General features: G+C 40.2%; 2 protein-coding genes across 3 annotated transcripts in view; one reads left to right on the top strand and one right to left on the bottom strand.

Annotated features, from left to right (window-relative positions):
• stxbp2 (syntaxin binding protein 2) overlaps positions 1-13,489 on the bottom strand; it is a 54,272-nt gene that overhangs the window by 14,119 nt on the left and 26,664 nt on the right. The window lies entirely within an intron of this gene.
• brd4 (bromodomain containing 4) overlaps positions 4,449-13,489 on the top strand; it is a 29,401-nt gene continuing 20,360 nt past the window's right edge. The window contains exon 1 of one of the 2 annotated variants that reach the window (XM_015948472.3): positions 4,449-4,551. Coding sequence is in view for 1 of the 2 variants with exons in the window: in XM_070551337.1 (XP_070407438.1) it covers positions 11,716-11,801 (86 nt within the window). In the remaining variant the exon portion in view is untranslated. Of the gene's footprint in view, positions 4,552-11,528; positions 11,802-13,489 lie in introns of those variants that run through there. The other variant, XM_070551337.1, reaches the window with a different exon arrangement.

The raw sequence follows: 13,489 nt of genomic DNA, 5'->3' as shown, positions 1-13,489 counted from the left end.
CAGCCTTTTAAATGCTCAGGGTAAGACACTCGCTTGTAAGTTTGGGACTTCTTCTAAAGTAAAGATAACCTTGTTTAAGGCTTATTGTACAAAGCTGTACAGGACCCGCCTATGGACTGACTATAAGAAATGTAATATGGGTAGGCTGCAGATTGCCTATAATGATGTTCTGCGTTTGATACTGAGGATGTCACGTTACGGTGTTGGTAGGACCCAAAATGCAGAACCCAAGATGACACGAGGCAGATGGTGATATAAGAAAATATCCTTTAATTGCATGAGCCGAGAACAAACAAAAATAAATCCAAAGGCAGGGAGCCATTAAGTCAAAAAATATCCAATTTCCAAGCTAGAGACAAAATACTGAAGACTAGAAAAGACTGGAATTCAAAAAGCTAGAGACTAGAGAAGGCTTGACAGAAATACCACAATGGACCGACACAAGACAGAGACAAGACAGGGCTTAAATACACAGGGAGGAGTAATTAGGGAAAATGGCAGCAGGTATGTGGGGTGAGGGCTGGAGGGAAGACAGGTGACAATAATTTATCTAAATGGGGGAAACAGAACCAAAGGAGGACAGATAAACCTAAAACGCAAAAACTAAACCTAAAGACTGAGAGAAGGACTCACACATACACACACTGACACATAAACTCACACCTACATACACTGAACTGGGGAATGGACATGCATACACACACACACACACACACACACACACACACAAACACCGAACAGGGGCAGGACATGCACACACACACACACACACTTATCCTGAGTTGGGGAGGACACGCACACACACACACACACACACACACACACACACACACACACACACACACACACACTTACCCTGAGATGGGGAGGACGCGCGCACACACACACACACACACACACACACACACACACACTTACCCTGAGATGGGGAGGACGTGCACACACACACACACACACACAAACACACACACACATACACAGAGCTGAGGACAAAGAGGCTGGAGCTGACCTGGGAGGAATGATCTTAAAAGGGTGACAACATAAGACACTTTGAGATGCAGACAAAAGACACATGAGGGCGCTATAAGACACAGAAGGGAATCTAGAGAGGGATGGAGAAACATCAGGAGACACATGAAGGAAGACGCAGACGCAGACCATGACAGAGGAAGCCTAGAGGGAGGAGTGCAAGTGAGACTTTAGTAAACACAAGTGAGCACCCTACAAGGTGTCTTAAAAAATTGTATTTATAATTTTCCTTTGTAGGCTGAGCAACTCTAAAAATGTGATTGTTTTAAATCTGACCAATACCTGTGTCAGTGCAATATGTTACCAGTCAAAGATGTGGAAACGCTGGTATAGTCCTTTTATTTTTTAGATTACAGGGAGTTACAATGATTTATACTTTATTTTCACAGTTCTTTATTTTTACAATAGTGTTGTTGTCTCTTGTTCTTGTTCTCATGATTATTTTTCATCTTTAGTATGTAATTTTGTGCTCATTTCATTTATCTTACCTGTACTTCTGTGAATTTGGACAGCAGTAGCTCAAGAGGTAGAGCGGGTTGTCCAGTAATCAGAAGGTTGCAGTTTTGATCCCAGCTCCAATCAGGGAACGCTGCTGATGTGTCCTTGGGCAAGACACTTCACCTGCCTTGCCTGCTGGTGGTGTAAAAATCTAAAATATTTTTGAGTACAAAACACGATGGTTGTGCGGAGTCAAAGTGATGCACCCAGCTAGTTACAGTGCAAATATTTTTTATTGACTTTAAATAAATGAGGAGGGGAATTGACCTTTTAGGGGTGACAAACTGGAACTACACTCTGGTTCAGAAAAAATCATTTAGAAGAGAACACTTAAGGCACATTATCTCAAAGGAGCTATAGGAAAAAAATCTTATTTTGGTTTTGTCCTCTTGTGAATATCAATTAGATGAAGGAGGATGGAGAGGGTAAGAGGGAACAATATGTAATGTGTCATAGTAAGGTTATGTGCAAATTCCTGTGGTAAGAAAGAAAGAAAGAAAGAAAGAAAGAAAGAAAGAAAGGGTTTTCTAAATCACTCTTATTCACAATAACGCTTTAGAAACATTCCAGTATTTAACACATAACATAAAATTAGCTGAATATATTATGGTATAAGTTGGCCACCTGCATGCTATAGCTTTACCAATTTAAAATACTCAATATAAAATAACTGTGCTATGAAACTAAATGCAAATCTTGTGTTCATGAAAATAGATTTTTTTTGCTACAATTGTACATGTTTTTGTTTTTTCTTATGTTTTTCTCTATTTTCTTTTACAAAAATAAATCTCACTACTAAATTTTTCAGTTTTAATGGTCAAACAAATCTTAAAAACTTTGTTATCTTATCTCAATCCTTCCTTTGTGTTTTTATTTCTTGCGTGTTCTGCTGTTTTAATTATGTACTAATTACAGTGGCTACCTTACCAACACTACCTTCCATTTAAACTAGTGACCCAGTAACCTGCTCATCATACATGAGGCATGCAACCCCATTTTGACTTTCATCCTTTTGTTTTACTGCCAAACTGTTTCCAATGGATTCAATGTCTCATTCCAAGCTAAAGTCTTCCATTTAGATGTATCCTGCATCCAAATATATTTTTATTACTTCAATTGATAACTCTTTAAATTTTCTGAAGATTGCCATTTTATTAATTTGCTTAATATTTAACATCTCTATGTCTGCACAAAATTTCATTACTAAACGTTTTGATTCTCTTGCTCAACTTGTCTGATATTTTCTTCTTTCAAACCCCCCCAAAAACAATTTTAGTGGATTATGTCTCATTATTTCTTTTGAATTAATGGAAAAACAATCAAGCGTGACTCACTCAAAAAAGGTAGATTATGTCCACTGGAAGCTTCTGACAACTTGTTATGTTCAGATGTAAAAATAAGTATAAATACTAATTATTGGTCTATCTGACTTGTACATTAAAATTTAGTAATTTCTAATCAGAACACCTTAAAATATCTGCAAGATGACCATGTTTTGACATCTGTCACAAGGTCCATTAGCTCAATGTGTTCCACTGTCATCTGACAGTTCAAATCACCAAAATACTAGTGATGTGTCTCGGTCGCGAACGAACCGGCTCTAAGAGCCGGCTCTTTGAAGTGAACGACGGGAGCCGGCTCGTCATTGGGAGCCGTCCTCTCCCCTCCCCCCTCCCCTTTTGCTTTGGTGAAAGCCACAGGCGATTGGTCAGCATGTGTAACTGCGTGTCCAGACTGTCCACACACAGAGCAGTAGGGGCAGGGAAGAGGGAGGATAAGACTCAGACACACAGCAGAGCACATGCGGGTGGAGGGAGACGAGAGGGAATGAGGAGGAGGAAAAAGGCGAGAGAGAGAGAGAGAGAGAGAGAGAGAGAGAGAGGAGAGTGTGACGAAGACGGTGAGAAAATGAGCGCCAGCAGTCGGAGAGTGGAGATTTCTGAAAGTGTTCAGTTATTAAATCCAAAGAAATGATAAATATTTGATATATTGCTTTTTTTACATTAGTAAATCATTTTACATATAGTTTTGCATTATTTTGGTTATAAATGTACTCTACGCAACAGAAAATCTGAGGAGCCACATGGGAGCCGAAAGAGCCAGCTCTTTTTGGTGAGCTGAGCCAAAAGAACCGGCTCTCTAAAAAGAGCCGAAATTCCCATCACTACAAAATACCAAGACACACGCGCGCACAAATCTCTCTCTCTCTCTCTCTCTCTCTCTCTCTCTCTCTCTCTCTCTCTCTCTCTCTCTCTCTCTCTCTCTCTCTCTCTCTCTCTCTCTCTCTCTCTCTCTCTCTCTCTCTCTCTCTCTCTCTCTCTCTCTCTAGATGTGTGTGTGTGTGTGTGTGTGTGTGTGTGTGTGTTTGAAGGATTCAAAAAGTTGTATTTGTCACATGCTCAGTCATACAAGGAAACCCAACATAATCTAACCCTAGGCCGCCCTAGACTGCAACTTTCCACACAAATAAGCGCTTAATTAAAATTGAGTGAGCTAATGTGCCTAGAATGCATATACAAACAATGATAGAGAAGCAAAAGTATAAAATGTAAGAGGGATAAAATAATATAAAAAATCAGCTATCGGGAAGATACATATAAATAAAAAGTTAAAATAAAAAAACTGGGTAAGCATATGTATCAACTTGTTTGTAGAGGTTAAGGTACATGGGGATGATATAAAACGTGGGAGTTGACAAAGTGACATTGTGATTATAATCTTTTGCTTATCGTCTGGGTTTTACATTATTTTTGACAGTTTGGTGATTCAGATGCAGTGAACCAGTTATTTAATGCAAATTGATAAAACCGTAACATTTTTTGAGCAAACGTTGTTTCAGCTTTGTCACCAAAATGCTTTATTTGTTTCTCTTCATTCCTCCTTAAAAAGTCCGTCCGTCGGTTGTCCGAGACACGCGCTTCACGTTCTCGACTACGGCTTTACGCATGACGTCATCAACAACGAGAGGTGTTCAGGATCCTCGGAGAGAAAGATCCCGCGCGCCCTGACAACCTGATAGACCAGGTAAACCCTGTCGTTTCCAACCTTATTTTGCCAGTCATGTTACCTTAGTAAGCCGAGTCAATAGAGAGCAAGGGACGCAGCAACAGTGATGTACAAGCCTGAAAGATGCCCGGCACCCACAGAAACCGTTCTCTTGCATGGCGGCCTGTTCTGGGTAGCTAGTTTGCTAGCTAAAGCTAGTTTGTAGTTGTCTATCAAAAGACACAAAAACCACAACAACAGTGTGTATCTGGCAGATATTCATTGCCCATCTCACCCACCGAAGGTCACAGTCATGCCTTAAAATGTCCTACGAATGTCATTATGAGCACCGTCGGGTTCACCTATTGCTTGTTTGCTCATCAAATGTCTTGTGTTATGGGAGACGGTGACGCCGTCATGGTGATGATGGCGCACACTCAGACAGAGCCCTTTGGCTAAGAATTCAGTCATTCGCTGTTAGTGAAAATGTGCCATCTTGTTTCCGTATTCCTTTGACTTAATACCATTGTTATAAAACCAAAATACAGCATCGCTCTTTCTGTTCTGAAACGCGTGACACTGATGTCTGCTAAAAAACCTTGACGATGCCCTGTGGCCTAAGTTTTAGGAATTGGCTTCTCAACCGTCGCGGCTCGTTAACACTCATTAATTTGCACATTTCTTCTCTCCGCATTAAGTAACAGCGCCTAAACTTGGCAGATGTGCTTCGCTAGTATTAGTTATGACTCTTGTATAACCAGACTTTATGTAGACAAAGTGGCTTTTCATCCTTCTGGTGGTGTCAAACTAGTGTTGCTAGTCCTGTTTATGTCCCTTCCATTGATTTTCAGTTTATCTGTAGAGAAGCATGTTGTTTTATGATTTGGTATAATTGACCCATTAGATATTTTAAGACGCCTACATAGTTATTTTTACAGAAGCAAATGATCTAAAGCTTGGAGGTGCACAAAAACTGGGGGTTAGCCTGATGGAAAACTTCTGGTCCCCTACTCTAGTATATTTCTTCAGACATATAACTTTTTGTTTCTCTGATCTGTGTGATTTCTACCGTAACCTTACGCGAGTTTCTTGAATTAAGTTTTGTGTGTAGACTGTCAATTGTGCAAATTAAAGGGGTGAGATAAGTCAAAGGGCAAGCAATCAGTAAGTCAAAGGACAGAGTGTGGGGTACTTGTAGATTCAAATAATTAGTCACACGACTCCATAACATTTTGTAGAGTAAAATTAGGCAAACAATTCAAAGTATTTAAAATTATATATATATATATATATATATATATATATATATATATATATATATATATATATATACACACACATACATATATATATACACACACATACATATATATATACACACATACATATATCTTTAAAGAGACAATCAATAGTTTTTACCTTTAGTCTCTGGAAATATCCATCAAAACATTGTTGAAAATGAATAGAATGATGTCCAGTTGTTGAAAAATTGCCTGAAAACAACAATTGGCATTGCATTTTCTTCTGGAATTACATGAAGAACCATCAAAGTCTGAGGAGTCACGCCAAGTTGCATTCTTTCTGCTCCACAGGTAACATTTACTGTAATTTTTTAAACTAGCGACAGTCAGGGACATGTGGTGTAAAACTACCCTGAAGTGTATGTATGTACTGCCCTCTAGTGGCTGGAAACTACACACTACTACTTTAAAGCTGTTATTGCAAATCCACAGAACAAGCAAACAGTCACAGAACAGTCACCCTTCCCCTTGGGTATTTTCCCTGAGACGTTTCTGCCAGAGGAAACAAGACAGCGCTAAACACCAGTCACTGTTTTGTAGGTGCAAACATCTTTTGTTGTCTGTGATTTAAAATGGTGTTTTCTTTTTTTAGGACTCTGGTAGTTTGTTCTAAAGTTGAAGTGGTAGCAGACGGCTGTTTCTCCTTCTCTGATATTATCGAGTCACAAACCTCTCACACCAAAGGTTTTCTATTGCTAAATACGTGAGTGCATAATGAGTGGAGAACCCAGGGGAGTGCTAAAGCACGGATGGTCCAATGGTTGCATTTGGTTCAAAATGTGTTATTGATGGAGGGTTTTAGATAAAAATGAAAGTACTACTTTATTCATTTTTTATTCTCCACAATATATGTATAGCTATACTATGTTAGAACATTGTTAAGAGGGATGAAAAAATATTTAGGAAATTTGCTTTCCAAATTTGCTATAAGCGCTTTAAGATGGTAGTATGTCCCATTTTGTTTTATTTTTATGCATTTATGCTTATGTTTATGTATGCCTATCTCCAGCAGTTGACAGGCAAACAGGTGGGCAGGGCCTCAAATTCACTGCGGGATTGCGGGTATTGCACGTTATATAGTCGCTTCTCGCAAATCTAGTTTTATAATGCGGGAAAGTCCCGCACAGCCTGCAGCGAATGTGGACATTTGTATCGGAGCCATTAAAATTCCACAACACTGAACCCGTCCTTCATCTTGCTGATTGGCGGCGCGCTGGATTATTATTTTTTCTCCACTTATCAAAATACGAGTTCAGACCCTTGCTAGCAGCAAAGCAGTGCTTCGGTTGTCGGATTTAACGCCTGCACACAGACATGGACCGCTGGTTAAAACGGAAATCTAACAACGAAGGGGAACCTGCTCCCAAAAAAAACTTTACAAGAAATCCCCAGCGCTGGAGGCAGGGCGGGAGGCAGCGCTGATTCCAGCGATGCTGTGAATGAGACAGGAGACAGATCCTCCGGACTTTCCTAAAGGTAGCGTCACTGAAAGTAACGTTAGCGAGCAGTCTAAGATAAGTTTCAGGCTAACTGGCTCAGACTGTATCCCTGGCTTGAAAATAATGATGGTGAAATGAACTGCTCCATTTGTAAAATGGCCCTCCGCAAGAGCAGTTTGATTTCAACAGAGCTTTTATCAAATGGAAAGAGATGAAGCAGAGGAGACAGAAGACAGAGAGGACAGAGGACCAAGCGGAGCGTGGGAGAACCCCGCTCCAAAACTAATTAGTACTGTGAGCTAACATACAATAATGTACATAGTTGCAATCGTGTTTGATGCCACATCAACGAAACTGTTTGTGTTAAAAGTTGGGTTAATGAAAATGTATCAGTTTGAGATAGAATAATTCAGAGACAGAAATCCGAGTAAGAAGCGAAGATGGAGACAACAGATAAAGAAGCACAAACAAGAGCAAAGATGCAGCCCAGAGAGTTGGACAACACACTTCAGCAATGAAAACTGTTCAGATAATTTCTAATACCAGTGCAGCAAAACGGAGCATTTTTATTTGATTTTTATACTTCAAAGTTATTACAATGGAGAAAGATGCAGTGTTAGAGGCCAAGAAAAAGACAACATTCAGACAAAAGAAAAGATGGCCACAGATGCAGCTATGAGGACCACTAAGATTAAAAAAAGTTAATAAATGCATAAATCTGAGGTAAGAATACAACAATGTTGAGGCCCATTGTTAATCCCACAAGTAGTTCCTGGAAAGTTTATATTTCTTTTTTTAACCTCTGTGTGAGGAAAAAAATCAGGCAGAGGAGATGAAACAAAGAAAGGGACAAGAGCAACGAAGATGAGAATGCTGCAGGAGTCCAATGAAAGCTGCTTATAAACGTGATGTAAGGTATGATTAGAACAACATAAGACTGCACATTCGGTAACTCCCCCCCCCCCCCAAATAAAATTCCCCCTGTACAGACATATGTGAGGGGGGGAATTACCCCCTATTTTTAGAAGTGAATTTCAGGCCCTGGGTGGGGTACACCCTGAACAGGTTGCCAGTCCCGATTATTAGTGTATGTTATTCACTGACTCACTTTACTTTCAGTCACATCATATCAAAATAAGCAGTTTGTATTATTCCACTTTCTCTTGTATTTCACCTACTACTTGTAAATTTAGACTGCTACAAATAATGAGTCCCTGTGATACTTACACTGGCATCGGGAATAATGTGAACATTAGACACCGTGAAAAATGATGGGACAAAAGAAACATAATGTAGATGTAAACAAATTTCTCACCTCATTCCATTGGAGTCTCATGCTTTGTACATAATAAGTTTCATGCATGTATTGATTGAGCAAGGCTTCTCTCTGCATTGCTTAAAAATTAAACAAACATGTTTATACACAGGCCTGATGCATACTGGGGTGTAATATATGCACTTAAACTTTTCTCTATTTTGGTTTGTTTCTGTTTCAGCTGCCTACATATGTTTGGGCACTGTGGTCTTGTTTTCTACTTAGTAGGGCTGCGACTTTTAGTTGACGTGATTAATTATGTACACTTTAGAAAAAATCATCAACATAGAGTTTTGTTGTTTTAGCATCATAAAGAGAGGCTTTAATAGACAACTCAGGTCACTAATAACCACATACTGATTTTTTTTTCCTGCATTACACTTCATGACCTCTGGGGGATCTTATCATTTATTATTGTTTACCAAGACTGCACACACCTTTACCAGAGAAGAAGAACAGAGAAAAAAAGATGGGCGCAATGATGAATCGGAGAAGAAAAATAAATTAAAAAGACATTTTGGATAACTTAATGACAAACATCTACATAATTTTAGTTCCAATTCAATCTGTTACAGTGGTCAGTAGTTTAATTTTTGAGAAAAGTCAGTAAAGTACGTCAAGGACATTTATATACTGGAACCAATGTGTATGACAGGAGGTGGACCCAAAGAATGCAGGCATTAATTGAAATCTTGTTAGCTTATTTTAAAAAAAAACAGAACAGTTAGATTTTTTTATTTACTAAAATCTTCATTATTTGCAGCTCTGTAAGCCGGGCGTACACTGTGCGACCTTTTCACTTTTTTGAGCCGATTTTCCACTCGTGTGAGAATCCATGAGATCGGGGCGAGTTTTGCGTCGTGTAGTGTACAGGGGGTTACGAGAGGCGATCAACACCATGTGACCAGCTACCGATCAGCAATCGTGAGCTCGCACGGACTTCTGGCGTGTTTGATATTTCGCTCGTCCTTCGTGAGGGTATCGCACTGTTGAAGCGGCGCTGCGAGCAGCTGCGACCCAAAATGTATAGCCGGGCGTACACTGTGCGACTTTTTCACTCGTAGCACTCAGCTTCAGCTCAAACTGTACGACTTCCTCGCAGGGCAGATCTCACGAGTCATGCTCTCACACTGTACGACCCAGTTCTCGAATGCGATCTGACTGCTCACACTGTACGTCTGGTAGCAACACATTGGCCCTAAAAATATGCTAAAAATAGCAGTTTTTACTCACACGTCAGACGTTTTTGTCTTGTTTTGCCTGTTGTCCTTCGGGAGTGCTGCAGGAGGACACACAGGGATTTATGGGGGTTGGCTGAGGAAAACGAAATAAAGAAAGTAAATCTGTGTTTTGTGATCAGTTTAATTTGACATGAACACGACAAACACGCTTTATTGACAATCTTTGTGAGTAAAAAAACGTGTAGAAATAAAAACGAACAACGTGTGTTATTAGGGAAATAGCGGGCGAGCGGCGTTGATGCAGGATTGCGCATGCGGCATGAGCGGTTCTGATACATTTTGTGTCACGGCTGCTCGCAGCGCCGTTTCAACAGTGCGATACCCTCACGAGGGATGAGCGAAATATTAAACACGACAGAAGTCCGTGCGAGCTCACGATTGCTGATCGGTAGCTGGTCACGTGGTGTTAATCGCCTCTCGTAACCCCCTGTACACTACACAACGCTCAGCGCAAAACTCACCCCGATCTCGTGGATTCTCGCACGAGTGGAAAATTGGCTCAAAAAAGTGAAAAAGTCGCACAGTGTACGCCCGACTTAAAGGAGGCTGAAGGGACAACCTGTCCGAGACATTTTCGTCACATGCATACTCTTGTAGAAGTAACCTTTGGTTCAGCGAAACTAAACTAATGGTTAAACCTGTCTGGCTTCCTTTTCATTTGGGTTGGTGCCTTTATTGTGGAGGAACTCATTTACATCTAAGTAAAGATCTATAGGTACCTGGTGTTTGAGGTTTTTTCATTGTTCTGGTGAAGGTTCTCAGTCATCCAGGTCATGGTAATCCAAAATGATTCAAATGAAGGCAACTGGACTTCGTCCCATTGCTTTTTTTTTTTTTTTTTTTTTAGAAATTCAAGGATGAAGCAAAAAATGAATGAGCTGAAAACAACCAAACATGATAAACAGTTAGGGAAGTGGAATGTAATTAAGTGTCATTTCCCCATCATTTTTATAAAGCCTAATTTGCTTCACAAAAACTTTCATAAAATCAAAATCTATTTGATTTTATTTGGTGCTGCTGATTTATTGCAGTGTCACAGGCTGGACTTCATTCATTATTTGATTGAGTAGGTAGATGATGGGATGCTTTAGGGCTGATAGGAGAGTCCCTAAATTGGTGGAGGGAAGCGTGAGATCTCTCAGAAGCGAGTATGTGGGGGTAGGGTATATTGAAATGGACTGAGAAAAAGACAGGAAGGGGGTGGGGTGTTAAGGTATAACTCAAAAAAAGCCAGAGAGCGAGAGGAAGAACCTAGCTATTGATGGGGAAAGAGGGAGGGGTGGAATGAGCAAGCATGTAGGAGGGAGTGTGTGGGCAGAGGCTTGCAGAAGGAGGAAGCGGCAGAGCCATTTTTACTGTTGAGTAACTGCATGCTGGTCTGTCAGTGCCAGAGAGGGTGAGAGGGCGAGCTAGAGGAACAAAGTGCTCCCCGGGATCTTACTGGAGCTCTCTCCCATGTCTTACCCTACCTTCTCCTTTTTGTACACCTCTTGCTAGCTGCTTGTGTCCACTTTATTTTGGGAGGCCCTGGAGAGGACACACAATGGAGCGGAGAGCCTGTGGCAACTGGGCTGTTGTACTGCTGAGAGGGGGATGGGGTAGAGAGAGGACCGGTTCACGCAGCTAACACAGCCTGCCGGCTGTAGGTTTCCAACAGCCTCTCCTTCCTGCTCGGACTTACCCTTTCCAGGCTGGGCCTTTTTCCTGGAACAACCACGCTCAAACTCCACTTGGACAGGATTACTCATCGTGTTCTGTTGGATTTTAGGACACAGAGGATTCGGAGGAATACATTTCTCTATTTGGAATAACAAAAAGGGAAAACCAACTCGTGTTGATCTTCTGTGCCTTTGATTGGTTTTTGGTTTCTGTTTCTTTTTGGTGGAGTTCATTACAAGGATTACAAGATGCATGCCAAGTCCAATGATTTATTGGATTTTCAAAAACTGGATGCCCTTTTGGAAAAAATAGCTCATTCAGTCTCTGTGAAAAGGTAATTTATATGGTGAGATACTCACCTGTAAATGTTTCTGATATATAATAGTCAATGACATCTTACACCACATTTTTTCTTTCCAGTGTGCATGCTTGGCAAATAAGTTAGAGGAACTGCCTGAAGTTATAGTTCTCAGGACTGTCATGTGTTTTTATTTTTTTCCAATCTCTTCATTTACTTGCTTTCTCACTATAAATCATTTTAGAAGTATTTTTTTTTACTTTGGTGTTAAAAATATTAACATTTTACTAACTTCAGCCAGAAACCTCAACTCTACCTCCTGTTGAGAGTTGCTGGTGCATGGGTTGAGGGGAAGAGTAGGCCTGCAGTAGTGGAAACATCTCTAGTTTCTTAGAAGGGTTTGGCTTGCTCATTCTAACTAGCTGGAAGAGCCAACGTGGTTCCTGTCTTTTCCTGTAAAGTGTCTGACTCATGGTTTGTCTATTTGACTTTTCTTGTGATCTCAGATGCAAGTACTTGTAATCTTACAGTGGAATAGTCAAACATAAATCTTATTAGACTCAATGATTTCTTGTTGAAAGACCTAAGACAATAAAGTTAAGGTTCTTTTATGCACGTTTATAAACTATAGTATCATACAGTTACTATCTAATACAAATCGAAGTTCTGACAAATAGTGTTATATGGGAATGACTTATTTAACTGCAGTTGAAAAATAGATTGGAAGAGAAGTTCATGAAGTTCTTCACAAGGTTCATGCTTAGCCAATAGGGCTTAGGATCACATGTGATTATGTGTTGCATTTTGGGATGTGGCAGGCGTTTTGATGACCTTACAAATGTAAACAAACCATGAAAACAAACAGTGCATCTCAGAGAAGAAGCAGATTTGGGAGAATGAAGTAATAACACGTTAAAGTCCCAAAAAGGTTGTGGAATTGATAGGGATATGTGAAACAGAAACCAGGAACCGGTTTATAGACAAAATCAGCATTATTAACGGTTTAGATCCATATGAAAGAACCAAGACTGAAGTACAGACAACGTGTTGCCGCTGCAGTTCTGCATAACAAACATTTTTGGCGAACTTGTTTGTGGTGTGATTGGATGTAAATGTTTAATTTGCTGGTTTTTCTTGTAAAACAATCCAAATGGTCATCGCATTAGTATCAGAAGTTGTGTTGTGTTTCAGTGCACTCACATTAGCCTGTATAAAAAATGTACATCTGTACCTTTCCAGAATGAAAATACTCGGGAAGGTGATGCTTGGTCGCCTTACAGCTGCGAGATGACGAGACTTATGTCAGACACTTGGTCTCCGTGTCTATGCCTCCCAAGCAGGAAAAGTTAGCTTGTTTTACACCTTTATTCTCCTGGCGATCACGTATTGCACCCCGCAACACAGCAACAATTTACCATGGTTGCGTGAAAATAGATTAAATGAAGCTGCAAGACCGATACTGAGTGCACTGTTGTCAGAAGTAACAGGCAAGAAGTAAGGACTTGGTGGCTGCCAACATGGTGGTGAATACAATACGATGAAGGTAGGATCCCAAGCCCTATATGGGGAGATGACCATAGATGTCTCGCTCAGTTTGACATGAACTGGTTGTGTGCATCTATACATTCAAATTTTATCATAAGATCTGGTGGGTTTTAAGGCTAAATTAGCAGAAAACACCAAGTAGTTAACTCTGTCAGAAATATTTAGTAAATCCCTGGTTA

This window comes from Nothobranchius furzeri, chromosome 5 (genome assembly GCF_043380555.1).
Source record: "Nothobranchius furzeri strain GRZ-AD chromosome 5, NfurGRZ-RIMD1, whole genome shotgun sequence".
Lineage (NCBI taxonomy): Eukaryota > Metazoa > Chordata > Actinopteri > Cyprinodontiformes > Nothobranchiidae > Nothobranchius > Nothobranchius furzeri.
Note: the sequence above shows the minus strand (reverse complement) of the source record. Positions and strands in the feature narration are given on the sequence as shown.